This window comes from Rhipicephalus microplus, chromosome 9, assembly GCF_043290135.1.
Source record: "Rhipicephalus microplus isolate Deutch F79 chromosome 9, USDA_Rmic, whole genome shotgun sequence".
In the NCBI taxonomy this organism is placed as follows: Eukaryota; Metazoa; Arthropoda; class Arachnida; order Ixodida; family Ixodidae; genus Rhipicephalus; species Rhipicephalus microplus.
Genome location: NC_134708.1, coordinates 57,727,901 through 57,754,331, shown reverse-complemented (window position 1 = coordinate 57,754,331; position 26,431 = coordinate 57,727,901). Strand labels below are relative to the sequence as shown.

The following is a 26,431-nucleotide window of genomic DNA, read 5'->3' as shown; positions in this document are numbered from 1 at the left end:
AAAAAAGATTAAAGAAACAACGATGTTTTATTAGTCACTTAGTGAACTTGCTTCACCCGACGAAAACTTTGCAGATGAAATTGTGACCGCCCTCTTCTCGAGTGATGGTATATTAGTTAGAAAACTCACGTTGCCCAATAGTGAAATAGCACTGCAGTGAGACCGAAGGCTCGAGAATATCGTTTTGTCAACAGTATATAGCACCGCATTATGTTTAGCGATTCACCTTCACTGTCACGAAAGGCAAGGGCACGCCGGTCGTGAAGCCAGCGAAGGCAGTAGGCACTCACAAGAGCGGCTATCTACACATTCTGTGAGTATAGTTGAGCTCTGAAATCTCCCGCCAGTGAACAGCACATCAGAAAATAAATGATTTATGGAAGATACGCGCGAAACTACTACGCAAAAATGTGCGAAGCCTCGTTGATCCAGCAATGAGCCGAGCTAAATCCAAGCACTGATAGCAGATTGCCTGAATACGCTCCCCACTTTGGGCACTCAACCATTAAATGAGGTAATCAACCATTTGATCAAGTCTCAGAAAAATCGTAAAGTATATTTATAGTTAACTTGCATTGAGAAAATTACGTCTACTTGAAAAAAATGGCAGCATATCCGCAGACTGAATAATGATGAGTGGGGCAAAGCGTCCATCAGTCTATCCGCGCTTCAGTCCGTCCGTTTGTTCTTGTTTTGGTCCACTCGTGCGTCCGCGCAGGCGTCCATTCATGTGACCGTCTGTGCGTGCGTTCGTCCATGCGTCCGTCCGTCAGTCTGTGCACCTGTCCGTCTGTCTCTGTGTCTGTTCATCTGTCCATGCATCCGTCCGTCCATCTAGTGAACACAAGTACCGGCATCTCACATCTTTTCACCATATATTCATTATATGGAAGTACCGCCATCAAGCGGATATTCCGAGGACTAAACTAGAGGTGGCTACCTATTTCATACGTCACGGTAGTAGTAGTAGTACAGACATATGCACTACTACTACTGTATACATCGCGGACGTGCGACAAACGGCATAATGAACTTCGATGGATGGATGGAAGGATTGATATGGCTGTACCCTTTAGATCGGGAGGTGGTTAACGCCACCAAGGAGTAATACATAGTAAACTAAAAACTAGATTTATTTTTTCCCTTTAAATAGTCTGTCTGAAAAATATGTCGGAATTAGCTCGGCCCTCGTGGCTACGTCTACTTCTGCCCCGGACTCTACCTATCTTAGATACTGGCGCCACTTCGAAATCGTATCTGTCCATACCTTCTGTCACAGAGTTTCCCTGGTTGTTTTCCGCGTTATTAGCTATCCTACTCCCCGAAGGGCCCACGTGCCCCCCAAGAAAGCTACAGGGCGTCCTGCAAGTCGCCAACACACCTCATGACCTAGCCGCCCATCGAAGTGAATTCTGTCACGTTGAAAACAACCCCACCTATGCACCTTTCTGTTTATTTCCACCACCTCAAAGCCTTTCTCTCGACTCATTCGCCATATCTATTGGTTTGCGTTGACAACCGCTCTTTGCAGGTTGCCGTCACGCACTGATACCTCCGGTCACCACCTGTACCCGAGGAGAAGTGGCGAGCATGTCCTCGACCCTTTTCGCCAGTGTGGCTGCTAGTCCTGCCGTATCTTCATTTCAGACATTCTTTAAACCACCCGGAATTATTGCGAGGTTTCGTCTATCAGCTGTAGTTTTGAGTTTCACGCTCACTTGCCTCATGACTGCTTCCAGCTTGCGTCCTGAGAACTTCCATACTGCAACCCGCTTGTCACCTCTTACCCTCTGTGATTGCTTCTGCGCATGGATTTAAATTGGAGTACCCGGTGATTATCACATGCTGTGACTTTTCAGCTGGAGCGTCTTGCAGCTGGGGGTTACTTGCACCTGTGACGCCAGCGGCTTTGTCCCCTCCCAGCCCCATTACTACTTCGCTGAAACTGGGCCCTGCGACAATTGAACCGGCTGAACCTGTTTTCTCCAAACGTGCTTGCTGTTTCTTCTCCGCGGTTTGGCTGCCGGTTCCCTACTGTTCTCTCCGTCGGCCGCTCTTTTGTTCACCTTGGCTAGTGCTTCCTCGGCGGACTTCAGCCTGTTTCCCTTGCTCTGTTGCCAAGCCTAGCTCGGTCGCCAACACAGTCTCCAGCTCGGTGATTCTCATCAGCAGTTCTTTCCGGCCAACCATCATTTTCTCCATTTTTTCCTTGACCTTACATTGCCTACACTTCGCGTCAGCTTCCTCTCCATTCGCTTCTGCACTTGGGTTCATTTTCAAAGCCACCCCACATCATGAACACTTTAGAGCTTTTTAATCATGTCTTTCTGACACCAACTGTCCTTATGACTTGTCTCACTTGATAATATCACAACACGATCCCTGCCCTACAAAAAAGAGAAAGTGTAAGCTCTACTACATGAATTGGCGTGTTCAATGTAAGTGCACCTCCGCCACGGGGTGGCAACAAAAAAAAACCCAGACAAACAAACACACACACAGGCGCACAAACTAGTAAATACCTGGTGACTGACCCCCGAAAAAGCCGTACAATGTATTAGGTGCTACAAAGGTTTTAACTGCTGCCTTAATAATTATAAAGGCAAGCTCAAAACATGCAAAACCACCCATATGCACAGTAGATTGGGCGCGCTCAAAAAACACGTCCATCCACCATGCCAGTCCAAACTGGATGAATGGATGGATGAATATGGCTGTACTCTTTAGATCGGGCGGTGGCTAGCGCCACCAAGCCGTAATACTTAATGAACCAAAAACTAGATTTATTTTTTCCCTTTAAATAGTGAGGTTCATCATTCGTACTTTGCAGTGAAGGGTTTAATTTTCACTCGTGGCTTGACTTTAGACACCAATCAGATAACCTCCTTCTAGTTAATTTTACCCGCTTAAAGTCTCTTTTGCCCTCCCTGCCCCTAAACCCCAGTGCTTTGAAAAACTTTGTGCCATCATCCTGAACTATAGGGTGAAGCCCTTTACAGAACATTATCAAATGTTCGGCACTTTCCTTTTCCTCTCCACACGCACTGCATACCGTGACTACCCCTTCATATTTGGCCCGGTATGTCTTGGTTCGCATTACTCCCATCCTGGCCTCAAACAGTAGAGAACTACCCCGATTACTATCATACATCCTTTCTTTGGCAATTTTCTGCTTAAAAGTTCGATAGATCTCTAGTGCGGACTTTTTAATGATGCCGATTCTCCACATATCGGTCTCAGCTTCCTTCACCTTCTTCTTAACCGATAATTCTTTCTGGTTTGGCCCCCTGCTGTTTTCTAAGTATTTACCAGTCAATTTTTCTGGTTCGCTTCCTCCATATTGTATCGACATTCTTCATGTACAAGTAGCTGAATACCTTCCTAGCCCGGGAGACGTTTTTCGGCGTGCACATGAGGGCGAAGGCGTGGCCAATACGTAGGACGTCACGAACTTTTTTTTCTGCGAGTTGTATATTTTTGTTTTTTTTGTTAATTTTTTATTGCTCGCGCGCGTGTGTGCGTTTGTTTTTTTTGCTGCCAGTTACATTATATTTTTGCTTACCTTTTTGTTTTGTTTTGTGTCCTGAAGAGCAGCGCTTGCGCGCTTGTGTTCATTCGGTCGCAAGCGAGCGCTAGCTATGGCTGAGGAGCCGTTCGCGGCTTCTGCCGAACAACTTGGCGAGGAAGAACAACTTGTGCAGCGATACCTAAAAGAAGCAAAGAAAGCGGATCGGTGCTGGACCGGATACCTCGACAGCGAGGATGCGCTGAAGGAGTTTGAGCGAGACCTTGCGCGCACAAATGTATCGTTTCAGACAGAGTTGTCGACTGCCTTTGATGTTGAGAAAAGTGAGTATGTTCAGTTTCCCAATTAATTGCCATCTGATCGTTTACATGAAGCAACTATATTATATCTCAGAGCTCCGGCCCCACAGCGCTAACTCTGAACTGTTCCGTTATTTTAGCTGGACGACTTCTGTTCAGCGCCGAGCAGAAAGGCTGCACACTTCTGATTGAGCTCGAGTGCCCATCCAGGATCCTCAACAAGTGCACCAAAAGTTGTGTGTTCGGCCGAGAGCGTCACAATGTTCACTGCAAGAAACCTGTGGTATGTGCAGCTTTGTGTGTATGTTTTTCTTGCTCCATTTGTACTCTTTACTTTCCCTTGTTTACACTGGAACACGAGGTTAAAACCAAGGTGAAAAGCAAAAAAATAGTTTTGCATCTACAACTCAGCGTGGCTATAACCTGCTCGTTTGCATCTTTTTCAAGGCGCAGGACAGTACTGCTGGTGACTGGGATTGTAAGACCTTAGCTAAAAAAAAAGAGAAAGGTCCAAGGCATAAAGAAAGAAGGATGTACTGCAAGGATGCACATCAAAACAATTGAAATGATTCCAGACTACAAGGTAAGCGTGCTAAAAAGTAATTACATGTGGCTTAACAGCGTCAAGTTGAATTGAAGCATCACTAGTTTGTTCGCGTACAGAGCAACAATTGTCTACAGATTAAACAATAATTAACCAGACTGAACACAATGAAACCTTATGTCCACTTTGGTATCACGAACGAGAGCACACTTATTCAGTCATGAAACCACATAAGCCAATTGCACATAAGATGAAGTTTGGATATTAAGACTGTCGTCATTTACCATCATGAAATGACATAATTAAACCCATGAAATGAGAAGTCAGAGCTGCTTTCAAAAATTAGATCATTTAATCAATGTGGTCACTGCTAGGTTGTATTTCTGCTGTATCTGTTGCGATAGATACAAGACATTGTAGTTCGATACCATTGTAGGATACCACATGGTCTCGTCAGGGCCATAGTTCTACGCCTTTCTTCCCTGTTCCTTGTCCATCATATCCCATTCAGTGCCGTCTTACTCTTCTAGAAGAAATTGATGGTATCCTGGTTGTCAATTTTCAGTCATCAGTATTTTTAGGGGATGGCAACATATGGGGACATACTTTTGAACAAATATGAAGCACCTGCTAGGGCTTTGTAAGACTGCAGTATTGAATGAATGAATTGAAGGGTTGGGTGATCTTTGGGGGGTGGTTGTGCCACTCCGTATATTACAGTACTTTGTAAAATCAGGTTTTACACCATCTTCTCTTACCAGGGTAGGGCTCTTAATACGCTACAACCAATGGCTTATGGTGGAAGTGTGAAATGTGCTTGTAAGTTTGCATATTCTTAAAATCTATTTTACCCACTTTTGCAAGTGCTCAGGTATATCTGTGTATATATGTCTCATCAACAACATGCCATTGTGCGCGTAGATATAAAGGTTTTTTTGATTTACATTGCAGATTGAGCTTCCTCCAGCGTGTTCTGCCTAAAAGAGGAAAGTGGCCTCGAAAGCTACCCTGGCACGTTTGGAGAGGGCGCTAAGTTCAGGCGATGGATCAGGCACACGTCAGGAGCGGGTGTACGTGAGTTTTTCGTCTATGAATGGCCACACTGCTCACACGTGTGGAATGGCACTGGCCTACGGGCAGCCTATGAACCCCGAGCTGTCAGTGAAGATCAACATGTTTGTTCAGCAGGGCACCACCTCGGTCAGTCAAGTGCAGAAATGCCTGCAGTTTTACGTTTAACATGTCCTGTTTGCTGGCAAGCCTAACCCCCACCTTCATGCAGAGCTTTTCATCCAACTAGAGAAGACATACGGTCACACATACAGTCATGTATCCGCAAGGACAGATACAGTTCTGTGAACCAGGTCAATGCAGGCAGGCTGGTTGAGGAGCTACAAGAGAAGGACCCCGCGGGAAAATACTTTTTTCAGCCCTACAAAAACCAGAGACAGGACGAAACACTTGCACCAGAGATAAATGACGAGGACAACATACTTGAGGGCATGGCAAATAAATGCGAACAAACTGATGTTTTGTATGCAGACTGCATTCATGAAGATGGCCATGGAGAAGTACTCGGGTGATGTCGTGTGCCTGGATGCAACGAACAAAACAACTGACTATTCACTTCCCCTGTTTTTTCTTGTGGTAAAAACACCAACAGGCTACGTGATTGCATGCGTTTTCATTTTCAGTTCGGAACGTCAGAGTGCATTTCGGCAGCACTTAAGATTTTCAGATCATGGTGCCCTAGTTTCAATCTAGAATATTGAATGATCGATTATTCCCAAGCGGAAATGAATGCCATAAATTCAACTTTTCCAAGAGGCAAGATAGCACTGTGTGATTTTCACAGAGAGCAAGCCTGGGACCGGTGGCTGCGGAAAAAAGAAAATGGCACTGACCGAGATCAGTCATTGTTGTATTTGCGTCAGTTGGCCAGAGCACACATTGCCGAAAAATTCGCCGCAGCGGTCACACAAATGAAGGGCAGCGACCTGTGGGCTACCAGCCCTGCCTTTCAAAGCTACGTGGAAGGCCACTGGCTCCCTGTGAGTGCAATGTGGGCAACCTGCTTCAGGCCTGGGCTATGCGTTACAACCAACAACGGCACTGAGGCCCAAAACAAAATGCTCAAGAAGCACTATCTCAAGTCGGAAAGTGGCCGACGCAGCTTGACTGGCCTCATCCAGACCCTCAGGACATTTCTATCAGCCAGGGAACAACACTTCCATAGATGAAATTTGCAAGTTTCATCTGATTACAGGCATTATCATGATGCAGTGCCAGAGTACTTGCATAACCGACCACGTAGTGTGGTGCTTCACATCATGAGCAGGCTTGCTGCAGCTGGTGACATCGACCAGAAGTCTGTGACGCCAGGACCCTGCCAAGGCACTTTCCATGTGAAAAGTTCTAGCTCTGAGGAAGTTTCGCATTGTGTAGATTTTGCCGAACCAAGCTGCACCTGTCCTGATTTTAGACTTCCATGCAAGCATTTTTGTGCCATCTTTTTGAGTGATAAGGACTGGGGTTTCGACAAGCTTCCCGAAGGGTATCGAAATGGACCTTTAATGGCTCTCGATGATCACGTCATGGCAGAAAGCCATGGGTCCGAGGAGCATGACACTGGTGATGCTAGCAGTAATTACATAGAGTCAGAGTCAGAGTCAGAAATGATTTTATTATGACATCAGGAGCATTACAAATTATTAGTATACAGAAGGAGGTCCCATAGTCAAAGACTGAATCGGGACCTCCTACAGTAATGAATATAGAAAAAAATATATTGAAATAGCAAACAGCAGTAAAAAAGAAGCAAAAAAAAAAATACAATGCAAGCTGAAAGAAGGATAAATTAAAAATACCAAGTGAACGAAAAAAAAAAAAAAAAAAAAAGCCAGAAGCAGACAACATACAAAATAAGAATAAATCAATTCTCCTATATGTAGAAAAAATTGCAAAATCAGTCAACACAATAAAGAAAGGTAAAGCAGTGCCTCTAAAATTTTACAAAAAATTCCCAATGAGGTCAAGATAAAAAAAAATAAGGTAGTTAGGCACGTCTATACATCTTTCAGGACAATTCAGTTTAAAAAAAAAAAAAAAAAAAAAAAAGCCAGAAGCAGACAACATACAAAATAAGAATAAATCAATTCTCCTATATGTAGAAAAAATTGCAAAATCAGTCAACACAATAAAGAAAGGTAAAGCAGTGCCTCTAAAATTTTACAAAAAATTCCCAATGAGGTCAAGATAAAAAAAAATAAGGTAGTTAGGCACGTCTATACATCTTTCAGGACAATTCAGTTAAAAAAAAAAAAAAAAAAAAAAAAAAAAAAAAAAAAAAAGAAAATGCAATCACCAGTGAGACTTTTGAAAGTGTGCCAGATTTGAAAAGGTCATCTTTTTCCAGTGTGGGCACAATCAAATCAAAAGTACTGAGGGAATTTGATAAAGCAAAAAATCTGGCTTACTACTGCACAGACAGCAAAATTTTAGAGAATGTACTCAAAAATCTGCAAGAATGCTCTGCACAGCTGCAGTTGGGCACTCGAGCAAGTGAAGGCCTAAATTTGAGAGGCTCACCAACAAAACGTTGTTCAGGAACAAAGCGCAGACATAGCCACCATAAAGAACCTGATGATGTGTCAGAACTGAAAAGATCCACTCCAGCAAGCAAAAAACACTGTAGATCCAAGGGGCGCGTCGGTAGCAAAGCTGAGGTGCTGCGAAAAACATACAACAAAGCTCCGTAAGGTGAAAAATAATGTCTCCATTTGTTTTAAATTAATAGCCAAGTGAAATGAGGTCATGACTGCAGTGCTATGTATATTATTGCCTTGTATAATTTTTTAATTGCTGCAACTGATTTCCCTGAGCAGTGTTTTCATAGAACTGTTAGATAATTTTTTGTTGTTGTTTCATTTTTTCTTCCGTGCTTTATTTTTAGCCACACTATTCAAGTTAGTTTTAGTCATTTCCATCTGTGTATTTTTAAATAATTGTGGTTTGTGAAACAAGTGATGTGACTGCGTGCGCCTTTGCCTGTCCAAGTGTTCTAATTTATCTCACTGGTACAACCTAAGTGTCTATCCTGCTTCAGAATATGATTGGCATCCATACTTCTATAAGAAAGGAGGAGCTTTTGTTAATAATTTACCTTGGCCTATCAGTCGCTGCAGCATGCATTCTTCTAACAGACATTGAAATATCCATGCAGTTATGTTGTGCTTCTGTGAAAATGTAATTCACTTGTGTCATGTGAATGTGTGATGTATTGTTATTACGAGTACTACTATTTCAGCCCAGTAAGATAGTGGTGCTCTTATGTTCAAATGCTTTGTATTTGGGATAAGCGTGACGCTCAGATGTGGTGTTGAACTGCGTAGACTGTTCACGATTGTCTAAGTCGGCTGGAATATTATACACACTTTTTGTCGGATAAAAATGAAACTATTGTAATTACCGAATCCTTGATCAAAAAGTAGCCTCTTCTCAGCTTACACTGTTTGATATACACTGTTGAATGTATTTAACCTCAATTGTTACCTGCTATCATTTGTACAATTTGTTTTTAAATTATTTGTCTTGTATTTTTGTTCTAGTAATCAAATTCTGTCTGCAAATGTACGTTGTGAATTTGTATTTGTGCCTGAATAAAATGCCATGTGTTGTGTGATTTAGTTTCTTGTTTATGAAGTCAACAATTCGCAATGGGCTGCATTATGATGACTTTTCCCCTACGATACCTTGAAAATTTTTAGTAAATAATAGAATGAATTAAACATTAGACAGCTTCATTTTTACCAATGTTGGCGATATTATATATTACCTTAGAGTCCCTAAGTTGTAGAAACAAGAAGGTAACGGTAGATCACGTTATCATGAATACAAAAAATCCACTCACAGTAGCAACAGCCACTCAACAAGAAATTGTCAAAGCAATGAAAACAAGTACAAGTGCCTTATCCAATTGTTCTTGGAACAGCACCAATCGTGAATGATGAACATGGTGGGGCGGAGCTTGTGTGAGCATTTTTATGAAGCAAACAGAAAGGCAAGTACCTTTAAATCTAAAATAAATGTATGCCAGAACTTCTGCATAGCGCTTGTTTAAAAGGGTGACAGTCGGCTCCAGCTCTTAAACAATGTTAACCAGACCAGATTCTGTCATTATAAATAGGGACAAGATTTGATTTAGTTTTTATTTTATATATTGTCATACCAGTACTGTCGGAAGCTTCATGAGGGCACACAAAATTGTTACCATCTGCGTATATTTATATGCGATAACCATGGGCCAAATTGTCTGCAGCTGCTGTTGCAATCGGCTATACGACCTGTTGGGCAGCAATCTTTTATTCATGACTGGTGGTCGCGCTGGCCCGAGTATTCCGAAGGCGCATGCAGTCATTCTTGTACAGCGACATTCATGGCCGTCCTCTTTAGCTGCCCAGGTGCATATATGCTTTTAACAAGTATGGCTATTTATCAAAAAAAAAATACGTCGTCATAATTTTCCTACAACGAGCAATCGATAAATGCAGCAGAGGTCATGACCTCCAAGGCACCACGAAGTCGCGCACGGCACCACGGCATACTTCGCACCTTCTGTTTCCGTTCCAGTGTAGCTACTTTACGTCATGTTAGCCAACGGAGTTGTTTTAGTTAGCATAGTCCACGGCGCATCCGCCGAACAAGCCTAGGCCCGGTGCGCACAAACGCAACGCGTGCATGCGCGAGGAAGAAACAAAAAAGAATGGAAACAAAAATATAACGCGGCTCACAGCAAAAAAAAAAAGTTCGTGACGTCACACATATTGGCCACGCCTTCGCCCTCATGTGCACGCTGAAAAACGTCTCCCTCCTAGCCCAATGCTCCTCCCTCATTTGTCTCAATCGCTTCTCAAGTTTTATCTTGCTGCTAGCTTCCCTGCCCTCAAATAATGTCCAGCCCATATTACCTTGTACTCTCTGGTTTGGTGTATTCCCGTGAGCTCCTAAGGCAAGCCTACTTATTCCACGTTGCTTAATTTCTAATCTTGCTTGAACTTCTGATCTCATGCACAAGACCGCATTGCCGAACGTCAGACCAGGACGTCAGACTAAACTGAACTAAAAGAAAAGCGCCCCCTAGTGTAAGCATAACATCTTTTTGCTTGTTCATCATCAAACTACATGGACGCCATCTGTTTTATAACATCTGCGGTGGTTTATTCCACCAACAGCTATCACCTAGCGGTGAAACCTGGAACGAGGTGGCTATGTACTACATTCATCGGGTCGACAGAGCCACGCTTTAAGGAGCTTCGCCCATAAAATATATTTCATCCATTAGAGAACCCCAGGTGGCCGAAATTTCCGGAGCCCGCCACTATACGGCGTGTTTCATAATCATATGGTGGTTTTGGTACGTTAAACCCCACATATGACCCATCAAGATATTTCGTCGGGTTTTCGGTTTCGGCTGAATTCCCCCTCCTCACCTAGTCGTGCTTCAATCGTCGGTGGCGTTGATGATTGTGGCAATACTTTTTCGACACTTTTCGTTCCAAGTTTCGCGTCCCGTCTAATTTGACGTGATGGGTGCACGCAATAGACGGAATAGCACTGCTTTTTTTTTCTTTTATTCGCTTTTTGACACTATGGCTTGCTAGACAAAAGAAAGCCTATAGCAGCACTATACTAGTGCGCTCGCGGTCCGTCACACGGCTTTTTTTCACATTTCGTGGGCTTTCTTTACAACGTGGAAAAAATAACATCATGAGACGTATCACACAGGAAACAATTCAGTCGGTGATTTCTGAAGGTGCTCTACATCTCAGCGTTCATATTTTTGGTTTCCAGCCCATAATAAAAAATTAGGTAATTAAGAAATAGTAATAAGTAATTAGTATGGAGAGAACTAAAAAATAGCCTGAGTACCTACAGGCTAGAGCTAGTGGTATGCGTTTGGTTCAATTTGCCTCTTAAGTGCCCTTCACTTTCAAATTCTTGGCTCAAGTTATGTGGTACACCCTGTATATGCCATTGATGACCCATTGCAAATATATATGGTTATATGGTCTTTCACCTGCAAGAACAACGATAGCATAATCCCGTAGTGGAGGTCCTTGGAAATTCTGACCTTCTGATGCTCTTTAGCGTGTGGTGACGTTTCGCCGTGTAAGGGGTTTTACGATTTTGCCCCCGGCGAAATGCAACTGCCACTGCGGGGATCAAACCGGCAACATTCGGTTCAGCCGCCGCGCATCATAACTGCTGATTCACCGTGGTGTACTCACTTTCCACCCATTAAGCATCAAGTGGTTAGTCGACGCCAAGGACGTTTTAAAAAGCTTGGTCCTCACACGTCCAGTCCACGTCAATCCTTTTCTTTCGTCCGTGGGTTTGCTCTGATTTATAAGCCTTGCGAATAACTATCCTACCCTTGAACGCCTATTTGAGCATGTATCCTGACCTTTGCGAAGAGCGACGCTTGGGCGACACTGTGCCCAAACGGGTCGGCCTGCCAGGCTATGCTGGGCACACCGCAGTCGGAACCGAACGTGTCGTTCAAAAAGCGCAGGCCCAGGGTCATCTGGTCAATGATGGCCGTGTAGTGGGTGACCGCCTCGTCGTTTTGCACCCAGCCGCCACCCACGAATTGGAGGCGTCCTGTGAGATATTCAGAAACAGTGGCACGGTGTTCTATAGTCATTTAAATTTATGCATTTGTTGTACTCAGGAAGGTTTAAAAAGAGCTGTGGGCGTGGACATCGGGACCGAAGAGGGACTGCGCACCAACGAATGGATGATGGCCATGACCACCATATTTGTAGGGGGCACGTTAATGCAGCGTTCGGCAAAATATAAAGAGTGATTTCCTCATCTATCGTACTCAGAGCTCAATGTGACAATTACTTGTAATAGTACATAAGTTAGAGGTCGATCAGTTTGTCGTATACCACGATGCCTTTCCGACTTCCTTCTTCGCTTGCTGTTTCTTGTTTCGGTGTCAGCGTCAGCCGCTGAAAACATTATAGTGCTGCTGTACTGGTCGTGATTTCGCGAATTAATAATAATAAAATTATAATGCATAGGTCGTCACGTGCCAGCAACATGGTAATATGATGACGGAAATCTCCTCCTCCTCTGCCTTCTACTACTACTACTACTACTACTACTACTACTACTACTACTACTACTACTACTACTACTACTACTACTACTACTATTACTACTATTGCCACTACTACTACCACTGCTAGTACTACGAATAATATTAATAGGTTTAGAACTTTTACGACTCCAATGATCATGCAAACCATGAATATAGTGAGCTGACTTTTTTCTCTGCCAAGCTAGAAATCTTTACACAAGTTGAAAACCTAGGGTAGCATATACCACACTTATCATCAGTATATCTGGTGTTTTACGTCCCAAAACCATGATTTGATTATGAGACACCCACTGGTAAAGGTCTCAGGACGTTTTGATATTCTTTTTGTTTAGTTTTTTAACGTACAGTGACACAGCACAGTACACGGGCCTCTTCCATGCCGCCTTCATTGAAATGCCACTGCCGCGGCTCAGAATCTAAGTCACTGATCAGGCACCGTAAGCATTGTACCATAGGGGTGGACCATTTGACTAGTTACCGCAGCAAGAAATCGAAAAGTAGATCTCACAAAGGTCAAAAGAGCTCTTCGGCGGGGATATCAACTAAAAGAAGTGTGTAAAACGCTAACGTAAACAGTCTGCGCGTTTCAAATTTGCTGTCATGTGCAAGACAAAAGGCTGGAAAACGATACCCATTGGTTTGTTTCTGTGCCAATGAATAATGGAACAATGTTGTAGGGCCCTGTGCTCAGATTTGGGTGCAGGTTAAAGAACCACAGGTGGTCGAAATTTCCAGACCCCTCCACTATGGCGTTCCTCATAATCATATCGGGGTTTTGGGACGATAAACACCACAAATGATCAAGTCATGAAAAATGAAACAATCGGCAACCTTCGTAATTGTGAGCAGAGTTGCTCGGATTCTGATAAATGCCTCGTAAGATGAACTTAAGAAAACTTGCTGCTGGAAAAGTTGATTCATACTTGGTACTTTATACTTGAGTTCTAATTGCGCAACGTTAGTATACCCATCGTAAGGGGCGTTGCGCAAGCCGTGTTATTGAAGAAGTTCCGGTTGAAACGTAAACGCCAAGAAACTGCTTTAAACCTGGCTCGATTGAGGGGTTGTCTAGTGAACCCATCCAAAATGGAGAGGCAAATGAAGAGGAAGAAAGGAAAAGCAGTTCTCAAATAGCTTGTTTGCACGTCGTTTTTTTTTTACAAGTGGGATAAAACACAAAACAATTTCTAGATAAAATTTTACAAATGTGACTTTTACCAGCGTTTTGCGTTTTATTTTTGTACTCACTTTAAGCCGTAGACGTGAAACAAGTGGTCTCAACGCATTCCAGTGTGTCGAACGGCATCTGACGGGAAAAACTTCACAGTGAAACTGAGTATCCGCTCCTGCAACGTACGTTGTATTATCCACGAAACCAACGTCGTATACTGTTGCTGGCGTCTGGGACGAGGTAGGTGCTTTTGAACGGTCTCGATCACTTCTTGTAACTCTGATTTTGTGAAACTGAATAAACCTTGAAAAAAGTATTCCTGTATGCTGATACATTAATATAAAAAGTGTTTAATGATTTGAAGTACTTGGTACTTAAATACGGAAAAGAAGATAACCGGCCTGGAAAAGACAAGGTGGGATTTGAAGAAATAGTTGAGAATTTAGAGCACTGTGTACTTGACGAGGGGAGAGCGCTGAGCTCTCCTCTAAAGCAAGGTCAATGAACGAATACCGTTAAGGAGCCACCGCCGACCGCCTGCAAATGAAGCGTGTTTGGAAAAAGTGGGTAACGATTTTCAGTTCTAGGTTATCTATACTATATGTGGAAGAGCACGGAATAGAGATCACCAGAATATAATATAATAAAATAAAGAAAAAGAGTGGTGAACGATTTAGAGTACTCGGTACCCTACTATACAGAATTTATATACCTATATACAGAGTCTATCCAAATGCAGCACACAGCTTTACTGTTTTGCAACTTCTGATCTAAAGCGAAAGCTCTAAAAACTTCGGAGCATTGATTCCCTCGTGCTTCCCAAGTATTTATATTGTGACTATCACCTTCTTTCTGTTATTTTTCTGTGACTATGTGATACCTTGTGGCATTTTGAAGTTTTTTGTACTAAGCATCCGATTTCTTATTTTCTATATTTGTTTTTTGTTCTTCTCTACTGTTTCTTTCTGCTGATTGCATGATTCTTTTAATTGTGTCTAATTCCCGACGCTGCTGTTTTATTGCCGTTTTTCTGATTCACACACTTGAATCAGTCCTTCGGCGACGCTGGTGTTCACAGGTCCCAACTTGGTTAACATCCCTGCCTTTCCATTGCTTTTCTCTCTTTCTCTCTGGTGTTCACGGGCAAGCGTGCAATAGCGTTGCCAACGTGCCTCCTGCTCGCCTTAATGTATATCACGCGTGAGACCTCTGTGACGCCGACGCGAGGCAGGGATACGACTGCAAGGCATTGAGATCATGACAGGTGGTCCCTTGAACTGCTAAGCAGCTCAAACGTGGAGTTAAATTGGCAAGGGTACATTTATATGACATTTGTGAATGACTCACATGACAGCTGTAAGTACCTTACTTGCAACTCATGTTTTGCCAACACACAACCCGTAAGTCCAGCGAGGAATGTCCCCTAGTCAATACAAGTAGGTTTGAGACCACCCCCGTGCTTCAAACATACATCGCACCGAGGCATCGCTTACCCGACTGCACGAGCTTCTTCACCCGGTGACGTACGGCCTGGCTCTGCTTCTTCCACCACCGAGAGAAGAAGATGTTTTCGGCTGACATGTAACGGCGCTTGCTGTTCTGCTCCAGGGCTCTGAGCACGGTGTCGTAGATCAAACGCACCGCTGCACGCACGCACATATAAATGATTATGATTATTGGTTAGATACGACCTACGGTATCGGTGCCAAGTAAGGCTAACTTTCGGGTGAAGATGGAGGCTTCATGGGACGAATAATTCTTCAACATGGGGTGTCACTCCAGACAAAGTTGCGACAAAAGGATTCGTTTTCTACGAGGTTGTCTTTAACAAAAGACAATGCCATTTGTTGACATTCTGTTGAACGTGATGATTTGAAAAATATATCATAGGAAACAGCGTGACCGAACGGGACAAGACCCAAAGTTCTGTCTGTCTTTCTTGACCCAAATGCCTTCCCTGTTTCCCATGATGAAGGCATGCAAACAAGGTAAATTTTGCACCTGAAAAAAGACATACCACTTGAGAAAGTGCTGGCTCTAACGGTCCGCCTGATTCAACATTTTTCCACGTCTTCAGAACACATAATATACTGCTGGCTTCTTTCAAGTGAGAGCAAAAGTTTACAAATTTTTTTTGATTATTTAAGCCATTCATTAGATGCACTTAGCTAAACATAGATCGTGCTTTGAAGTTAAAGTAGAAATTAATAAACGAATGAAATAGATGGTTATTAGGCCGTTTTTTTCTGATACATATGGAAATTGCATGCACGTGGGAATATAAGAGACTAATTGTTCAATGCAGCAGCTTCTCTAGTGGCCTTGAAGAAGACAATACAGCGGTGCACATGTGAAACTATGGCCCCACCCACACCTTAATTTCCAACATTTCACGCTGGTGAAGTGTTCCCAAATCGCTTAAACCAGTCCGCTGCTCAGAAAACAAACAAGTTTGCTCAGAAAAGTTTGGTGCGCACAGTCATTGTAGATTATGTCCAGCGTGTGCAGCCAGCCGGCGTCGTTGTGGCTGTGGCAGAGGACGTGGACGTTGATGTGACCAAACAACGGCTTGGGACAACCCTGCGATAGGGAACACAAAACAAGCCTTATTATCCGGGGGAAATGTTTTTGTAAAACATGAAAATTTTTCACAGTAGTGAGGAATCACTGAACAGTGTGTGTCGCTCCCTGTCGACCAGAGGCTGCAGCGACATCTCGCGTGCACTGCTTTCTGTTGACCCCAAACAACCATCTTCCTAGGAGTTCGCTTATTTATCAAGTGGTTTATTTAAAACTGACTGGTGTTCCTAGTCAGGCCTTATATGTATTGCGCGTATACCGAAGGAATGGCACAAGAGCAAAAAATAGCCCCGCCGCGGTAGTCTAGTGGCTAAGGTACTCGGCTGTTGACCCACAGGTCGCGGGTTCGAATCCCGGCTGCGGCGGCTGCATTTCTGATGGAGGCGGAAATGGTGTAGGTCTGTGTGCTCAGATTTGGGTGCATGTTAAAGAACCCCAGGTGGTCTAAATTTCCGGAACCCTCCACTACGGCGTCTCTCATAATCATATGGTGGTTTTGGGACGTTAAACTCGATATATCAATCAATCAAAAGAGAAAAAATACCTAAGAGAACCGATCTGTTCGATGCAGAAACATCCAATAGCAACGCAAAATAAATGGGTCAATAAATGTGGTTCGAACTTAGAAGCAAGCCAAAAAACAAACATTCCTTTAACAGAGCACACAGAAGTTAGTTATAATACGGAATTTCTATTCTAAAAATTAACAAGAGCTACATACGAGAGTTGTGTAAATGCCTTGTGTGCGTGGTAGTAAAATTAGTTTTGGCAATGAAAATAGTAAATATTTATATTTTCAGAGGGATGGTGCTGTATTGTGTAAACCTTAGTGCCAGCAATTTTTCATGGCAACTTCTTATATAATGAAGTAAGATAATGAACCACAAAATATTGCTTCGTGCTGATGTGGCCGCGAGGTGTTTCTTATGTTCTTTTTTTTTCAAAATTCAATATATTTTAACAGGTGCTTGTTGGTGAGGGTCGACGTTTTTTGTTTCGAATGCGCTGAGAGATATTAAAGTCGTTCACAAGTTGTCAAGTATTCTACAAAGCCCGCTCCAGCACTGGTGATAATGAGAAAAATTTCACTATATATATATATATGCATACCTCAAAGACGTAGAGCCAGCTTAGAACTGAGACGAATCAAGAAAATACAGAAAGAATGCCAACTGGCCCAACATAATGCGCTTAAATTTTTTGATGTGATGAAGTGGCACATTGGGTTTGTGTGTATTCCTTTTGAGGAATTTTCCGAAATTTTTTTTAAAGTTTAATGCTCACCAGTACGGTTCTCATACAACTACTTAAGGCTGTCCAGAAGGCCCACGATGCGGCGGTGAGGTTAGGCCTCCCCGTCCCTACGTGGGAGCGGCCCGCGATCCTACCCCTATAAAACGGGGGTGGAATCCTTGAGGACCCCAATAAAGTTTTTCATCCATCCGTTAATTCTCCTATTCCTTGAAAGCTTAGCCTCACCGCAGTTTCCACATTTTGGTATGTATGAAAGAACGTAACGATGTAAAACGAATGAGGAATTGTGATCGCTTAACAGCTTTTTTTACAGCAGAACTATTATTATGGAGCTTTGTGTATATGGATTAATATCATCATCATGAGTCGACATTCGTTGTATCAGCTGCTCACGCACTGTGTACAGATGACTAACGAAAGAAGCTACAATGTGCGGCCCCTGCTCGATGTTTCCCGCCCATGCGTTAAATTTAAAGACGACATTAAATCCGATAGCCTCCCTTGCGATACTTGAATGAAGATATTTCGGTCTGTGTGTTTGTCTATCACATAATTCAGCCACCCAGCGAAACTTTAAGCACTTGCTGAACGCCCAGTTACCTTTAACTGGTGGCTCCGTTCATACTGCGTAGCATTGCCGACCAAAAAACAAATGTTTCGCATATCTGTGGGGCACATCAATACGTAAGTGTAGGATGGTGTGTTTAATTACTGGAAATACATAGATACGCAATTTCGAGGAACATCAGCGTTTCTTACACTGCTCTGAAAATGCAACGTTATCCACGAAAACAACACGGCCGGCAGAAGACTATCGTTTTTCGACGACATTTGCAACGAAGCACGCATATAGGCGTTTTTTTCTGTGTACTACTCTTGTGAGTAGTATCTTTTACCCTACTTCTGCGGGACATACGAGCTATATATGCTTTAGCACCATGGGAGTTTTATACCATAGCACCAAAGGAGCTCTAAAGGAGAGTTATTGACCCAATGTTTGCCGTGCGTCATTCTTATCGTGATGAACCGGCAGGTGCTCAAATACGTCCCAAGCAGTTTGTCAAGGAGCGGCGACACAAGATCAGACTTGCATGCCAGAAATAGATGGCCCATGGCAAGCGCACAAGAGTGTTAGTTATTGTGTTATCGGAAAGTGGCACACACAAGTACGCATGTGGCCGGCACACCTTCGAGGTTCCATCAGTGGTTATCGTCATTTCTGAACAATCACGGGCACAGCGTTTTTCGCGAACTATGCCACCGCTGCCACGGCAGCAACTCTTAAAGGACGCTGTGCCGTTTGGAGTATAACTGTAGTTAGGTGCGATTCGCTGAAGCGACTTATGTCGCAGTGTCAAGGGCCAACATCCTAGCGAACACTAGCACTTCGCATCTGCTTACTACTTCTGGTGTTGCTAATATTTATGTTGTGGTTAGTACCGTTGTGCAACTGCAGATAATTGGTGACATGAAACATGTGCGGCTGGTTAACGTATGTCTGTGCGTGAATTGGTACGCGTCTTTAGCGCCACTTCGTGAAAATTTCGCACAATAAGAAAATGAAAACACAGTCACCTTCCATCCACATTCTTCGCATAACTTCGATTCTTCAAGGTACATAGGATCTCCCAAATTTTTTCCTCAAGTTTTAAAACCAGGGCTGGTAAAATAAAATTGTCATTTATGTCTGCAATTACACATCAGGCTGACTGAGTATATCAGAGTCTCAAGAACGAAAAATAGTTGGTACGTTCATAATTTTCGACCTGCAGAATAAAGTATGATGAATACGCAAAAGTGTTTGACGTCATGAAAATGAGCAAGGTGAAACTGATGGAAGAACTATGCAGTTTACCAGAGTGGTTTTTTGGGCCGGTAGGTGCATGATCTGAAAGTGAAGGGTTACAGCAAGTTTAAGGCCGGAGCACATGAACAGAGGAACGGAGAGGACAAGGCGGGTCCAGCCTTGTATTGTACATTCCCCTCTTATTGTGTTCTCGTCTGTAACTTGCTGCAGCCTTTCACTTAAAAAAACAGCTATGTAAATTCTATATCGCTTATAGAACCTTCTTAAAAAAAGCCCCTGGTTGGCTCACCTTCATTTCGCACTTGTTTCCCGCTCTCGTTGGCGTACATTCGTGCAGAAGCAGCCATACAAGAAGCGCGAAAGGGGCAACCGCCAGCCTCATCTCGCTGCGATCGCGAGGGATGTAATCCGACCACGTCGACACTGTCTGCAGTGACAGCGGATGCAGAAACGAAGCCGCGGCACCGACATGTTCCAGTGAGCTAAGTCACGTCGCCTTTTCCTTTACCCATTGCTTCGACTGACCGGCAGCTCACGGTAATAGACACAGACGTCGACTGTTGCGAAAAGCGCACATCTTATTTTTTGGGCTAAGTGCTTAGATGTTTAGATACGAAACTATAGTTTTCTTATTATTTAGTGCTCCGACTATTTGTTCAGCTTTGAGTGGTGTGCTGTGGAGATGCTGGCATTTATCCTATCATGGCTTCGCCACATGCATAAAAACTGCGGTGTTAGAAAAAGTGGTTTCCGAAAAAAAAACTGGTATAAAATTGGTTTCACACAAAAGGCCCAGCCTTGAAAGCGAGAGCAGTGAATTGTGATGTTATAAGAAGTAAGGCTAGCAGCTGACTTTTTTTTAATGCAATCTCACCTTTTTCTACAAAGAGCTTGTGTGAGAGAACACGGCAGCTCTAGGCACTTCTGCCGCACCATCTCTTTGCATTGAGGGCGCAGCATGTTGAAAGGTACGAGCTGCCCTCTAACCGCTGCTGAGATTGCCAGATAACACACGCGCCAACGACGACCGCCCTCATCAACTCAAGGATCAAAGTTCGTAGTTGCTGCTCAATAGACACCCCCTCCCCAACATGTCTTCTTACGCTCTTTGAAGGCGGCAGCTCTTCGTCTCTTGTCTGTCTGAGCATACAAGGACCGGTCTAACTGGCGGGAGAATCTTATCGCATACTTCTGGGAGGTATGGGGATGGGTCGGTTTGTTTGATCTCTAAACCACGTTCGTAATGCCCGCCTGCTTGCTATTACGCGAAGGTAGATCGTACGATGCGCTGGGGCATCTTTGAATGCGTTGGGCATCCAACGACGACCGCCCTCATCAACTCAAGGATCAAAGTTCGTAGTTGCTGCTCAATAGACACCCCCTCCCCAACATGTCTTCTTACGCTCTTTGAAGGCGGCAGCTCTTCGTCTCTTGTCTGTCAGAGCATACAAGGACCGGTCTAACTGGCGGGAGAATCTTATCGCATACTTCTGGGAGGTATGGGGATGGGTCGGTTTGTTTGATCTCTAAACCACGTTCGTAATGCCCGCCTGCTTGCTATTACGCGAAGGTAGATCGTACGATGCGCTGGGGCATCTTTGAATGCGTTGGGCATCCAACGACGACCGCCCTCATCAACTCAAGGATCAAAGTTCGTAGTTGCTGCTCAATAGACACCCCCTCCCCAACATGTCTTCTTACGCTCTTTGAAGGCGGCAGCTCTTCGTCTCTTGTCTGTCAGAGCATACAAGGACCGGTCTAACTGGCGGGAGAATCTTATCGCATACTTCTGGGAGGTATGGGGATGGGTCGGTTTGTTTGATCTCTAAACCACGTTCGTAATGCCCGCCTGCTTGCTACTACGCGAAGGTAGATCGTACGATGCGCTGGGGCATCTTATCAATTTGGACTTTAACGTGACAGGATGGTGACGGAAACGTTGAGGGAGAAAACCCCTCGAGACTGTCTATATAATGTCTACCGCAAGAACAAAGAAAATTAGCCCCGTATCTGCATGTTACACAGCAAATCTCGTCGAAAGAAGATAGTCTCACGTCTGGAGAGAGTGAACAAAACTTTTATTTAATGTTCTGCGCAAGGAAATTGGTGAATGGTATTCTGCAGGCGCTGCGTTAGAGTGCGTCGAGCGTGCGGCGGAGGCGAACGAGCGCAAGTCACGTTGCACGCGAGACATGAGCGCTATCTGGCTGTTATCTTGGAAAACGAAGCGCGCGGCGTGTGCGACTGACTCGGAGGTGATAAGGTGTAGAACACAAGGCGGCGGGTCGGTGCCACCACCGTGTCGTCTTAGCAAAGCGTTGAAAACACTTGCATTTTCGTGCAAGCGTTGCATTATCAGCGCAGCGTGATAAACGCTACGGTCTTTAGAAATACTTATGTATGCTTTTTCTTGTCTTTGCATGGCTTCTATGATTCTCACCATCGTCACTGGCTACCTGACCATCGGTGGCGAGCGTATTCCTGTCGTTCCTGTCGGCCCGCAGGTTTCGACCACCCCTGCGTTTCGGTGGCAGGAGAATTTTGGTCGCTGTAGAAAGCGGATAATTTAGTGTGAACTAGGGGTTAACGGGCCTGAATTTTGTTGAATGGCACTATCGTTTTATCGACACGCGCATCAGGTTCGTCCCGATGTGGACATTCTCGAAAGCTGCATTGTAGATAGAACGGCGGCTCTTCTCCTTCCTCTGGTTCCTCCAACCCTCCTAACACGATCGAGAGATGTCTCGTGGAGCGCGATAACGGCATTGATTTTGCCTGGTAACCTCCGTGACTTCATGTGGCGTCTTGGATGGAGAGTATTCCCAACACGAGACAGACTGGAGAAGTGAGGCATGGTATCCTCTTCCACTTACCCTAACTGCCCATTGCAGGAGTCTAACCAGCACATATATAGGCCAGAGCAATGTGTCATTGCAAAGGTGTTTTGGAAGGCCGTTAACACTGGTTTCCGTGACCTAGGTTTTAATCGCTTTGTCACATCTGGTTGCTGCTCGCGTAGTCACTTTGCACGCCTTCTAATAGCTGCGGGGGCTTTTTGTTTGTGGCGTTATAGGTGCGAAGCTGTTGCGGCAGGTCATGGTCGTCGTGCTCTCTTTCCGACTCTGGAACGCTTATACACTGAACTTTTATCGTTTCTGTCAGAAGAATTGTTCTTCCTCGGAGAGGAGGAATTTCTACGACAATGATCGCGCCGCTTTCTGTTCGTAGTTGACAGATGTGTTCGATTAGCTTCTCACCTGTCCTGGTTCTTATAGCCAGGTCACCTGTCAGTGTCTGACTAGTGCATGTAATCCGTATGTGTTTACTATTTCTATTTGTTTCTGTGTGCCCCGTATGGGTTTGAGTTCTTGTACATATGCGCTTCATTCTAATGCTGTAAATTATATAAATTGCTCGAATCTCGATACCTGCTGTATAGATTTACTAACATCTTCCCCAAGTCTTGTAACTTCTGTGCATATATCATCAAGTACATTGTTCATATCGTGAAAAGTGTATATATTTAGTGTATGTTGTCATTAGTAACATGTGTTTGGGACACCCTACGGTCTAGGACACTTTTGTTTAAATGTTTCAAGTGTGTTGTGCTTTGTAATTTTGTTATTGTGCTCGTTGTGTAGACACTGGTTCCATAGGTTTGTTGCGTCTCACGATAGAATAGACTGTTTTTAAACACAGACAGACAGACACGCAGACAGACCAACGTTTTTGCGTTGAAGGTCCCCAAGAAAGACTTGTCTTAAAAAAAACACTTGGAGGACGTGAGCTTTGCCTGCAAGGGTAGGGCGTGATAGCGTAATCCGGCCTGGTGCGCATAGCCCTAATCCACATGACAAAGAAAGGAAAGTTCGTGCGCCTAACATTAGCTGTTTCACACTGTCCTACAATTTATTCTGGATGTAAACTTATGATATCAAGTGCACAATACGCTAAAACATACTTCTTTTGCTAATTGCCAAAGTACTGGCTACAAGTCCGTGAGCCGCCACACATAGCTGCGCATCTGCACTCATTATTAGTCGCTTCAAAAAATGGCCACGGCTCAGTTCACTTGTTTTTTGAGCCTGGTATGATTCTACGGTTGTGCCGCACAATACTGCATGCGCAAGGAGACTCCACCCCTTAGATGACATATAAAGGGCTTTCTTTTTGGCGAAGCAGTTTCAGACACTGGCATTGCTCCATTGTATAACAAATGCCCGCTTGACACACCAAAAGCAGAAAGATGCGCAGTCTGGTAGAAAGTGGTTGAGCCAGCGTGAACATATCTTGACTAGTAGCATCTATGTTGGCCGATGTACATGCACTCATTCGAGCAATGCAACCGTAAGTTTCAGAGCCTCGAATACTCTTGTGACGCCTCTTTTGTAGCACTCTTTCTAAATTTCCACAGATGCATAGAAGCTCTTCTGAAGAATCTTATTCACAACACCGTTCTTTTTTTGCGCCCAACGACAGTGGACACGGAAACATAAGGATTAAACGTGCTCAAGTGTATATTCAAATGAGGCTGATATAGGATGAATATGAGGACAGGAGTACATTCTGTGAATATATAAAGCCACCCCGTTCCCCTAAGCCCTGTGCAGGGGTATCAGGCTAAAGCACACTTAGGCCGACCCCTATGCACTTCAGTGGATGCTCCTCTTCTTATCTCTCTTCACGTCAGGCCTAAAAGTTGTTTCGTTATGTAAATGAAGTCTGTGTATTCATCATCGTAATGCATGTCTAACAAGAAAATGTTCTGTGGAAATGTTATTGGCGTCTGTGACAACAAATGTTTATTCGGAACGGCTCGCTGCTTTCCCATAGTTGAGTACGAAGTGCTCGATCATCGTTAAAATCCTTTCTAAGCCCACGTGACTACTCAATGCGAATTTCGGCACTTGTGCCCGTTTCATTTTTGTTCGGGTGCACTCTCATATGACAAGGAAATCAGCGTTGTGGATGACCTTTACCAGCTAGCCAGGACCCGCACTCTAGAAACCGTTGTATAATCTAGAATCTGCACGCATGTGAAATAATTGCAATTTATATCTTTTACGAAGTATTAGGGCGTTGAAGAGTATTTATATTGCGAGGTGTCCAACATGAGTTCTTGGGTCTTGGAAGCCATAACCACTCCTTTTTTTTCTCGATGCGGTGGCACTACGAAGGCCATCCTGGCTAAAAGTGCATGATTTTAAATTTTTTAAATTTATTATCAAATCAAAATCACTGTTCGCTAATGTACATGAATTCATATAGCCTCTCTCTTGGAGCTTTGAAAACATTTGTGGTACTTTAACTGAAGACATCTTTTTAAAAGTTCTTATACATCCACAATAAACGCTCTAAAAAGTAAGGAAATGTGTGAAAAAATTCTCACATGGGAAATAATCGCAAATCACATCTGAGAGAAAAAAACATTCACCGACGATTACATTACTGCCTAATGGTACAATTCTGAGCGCCGCTTGGGGTTGGGGCAAGGCCAACGACGTTTGAAGTTCTGACTTTACCCATGGTATCGACTACACCATAAATCATAATTGTTGAGAAGTATAGGACAGAACTCACTACGCCATTGTATTTGTCTTTCTGTGCATGAAAGAGGTACGCCCTGTAAATTCGTAAGGCATTATGAGTAGTTTGTTGATGCCGCATGTGGCTGATGGCAAGTAAGAAATATGGTTGAGCTCTTTGTAGTGCGTGGGAAACATTGGGCCACACTCTTGTTGCGTTATTTGTATTATGTGATGACTTGCCGAGTTTTACTGTTCTCCCACGCCATATTACGTAGGTTAACGCAATCCCCCGCGTGACATGACGCATGTACAGGGTCGTTTTTGTGAATGAGTTTCAAGCACCAGCATAGCTCCGTAGAAGAGTAAGAGTTGTTCACATCATGTTCTCCTACAAAATGCTGTGTTAGACGTCGAATGCATCCTTAGTAACGGTTGCGCGTTTATTGTCGCCATGTATTTCTACTTGTGTTTGCTTAATTCGTGTATGTATCGAGCATTCTAATACTTACTTTAATAAACACCATGGAAGAAAAAAAAGCAGCTTGTCTCTATGGTAGAGGTTGATGGCCCAGGTTCCAATCAAGGAGATTTAAACTGGCTTCACTATTTCTGGCAAAACATTCCAAGAACTTCTACGCATGCATTTTTTTAAAAAGCTCCTTCGTTCAAATCAAAAAGGTTTAACCTTAATCAATTTTAGCTTTTTTATTTTTATTTTTTTATTGTAAGCGCTGGGCATAGGCAATTGCTACATGCAAGAAGACGCAGGCTACCGGGATAATGGATTCGCAAGAGTGGCTTCACTATTTCTGGCAAAACATTCCAAGAACTTCTACGCATGCATTTTTTTAAAAAGCTTCTTCGTTCAAATCAAAAAGGTTTAACCTTAATCAATTTTAGCTTTTTTATTTTTATTTTTTTATTGTAAGCGCTGGGCATAGGCAATTGCTACATGCAAGAAGACGCAGGCTACCGGGATAATGGATTCGCAAGAGGCGTGCAGAAGATACCTGAACGGAAGGATCGGGAAGGCAGCACTACAAGTCTTGAAAAGCACCAAGATGGACGAAACAACCATTTTTTGGACGCCAGGACACGAGTCTTTCGCGGGGAATCAGGCGGCGCACGCCGCGGCTCGAGATCGTGCACGCCGAGCCAACTCCGACACGCTGAGAACACGTACCGACGGCTGTCACGACGAGCATGAGTGCATACCGAAGAAGTACTCAGACATTTTGGCACACTACAGGAAGCAGAGAGAGTGGTACCCGCTGGCACACAAGAGTCTGAGCAGAGAACAAGCAGTGATATGGAGAAGACTACAAGCCGGAGCCTACCCGCACGGAACGTTGATGCACGCAATGTATCCAGGGACCTTCGGGCGGGACTGCAATTTTCGCCCTCCGAAAACGCGCAAGACTGCGCCACATGGTGCTAGAGGGTCGACAATTTGCACTTACCACCGTCGTCACCGCCAAGTGCAAACGCAAACGAAGAGAAAGAAACGGATTCTGAGGAAGTATTCGAAGACCAGTGGAAGGCTCTGCTGGTGACGCAA

At 43.9% G+C, this 26,431-nt stretch overlaps 1 protein-coding gene across 1 annotated transcript in view; it reads right to left on the bottom strand.

Moving 5' to 3' along the window:
- The window catches only part of LOC142772275 (lysosomal alpha-mannosidase-like), a 45,430-nt gene extending 25,790 nt beyond the window's left edge, over positions 1–19,640 (bottom strand). Inside the window, exons 1-4 of the mRNA XM_075874473.1 lie at positions 19,635–19,640; positions 16,182–16,284; positions 15,198–15,347; positions 11,832–12,028 (exon numbers count right to left, since the gene is read on the bottom strand). Of these exons, the coding sequence (XP_075730588.1) occupies positions 11,832–12,028; positions 15,198–15,347; positions 16,182–16,284; positions 19,635–19,640 (456 nt within the window). The remainder of the gene's footprint in view (positions 1–11,831; positions 12,029–15,197; positions 15,348–16,181; positions 16,285–19,634) is intronic.
- Between the last annotated feature and the right edge of the window lie 6,791 nt (positions 19,641–26,431).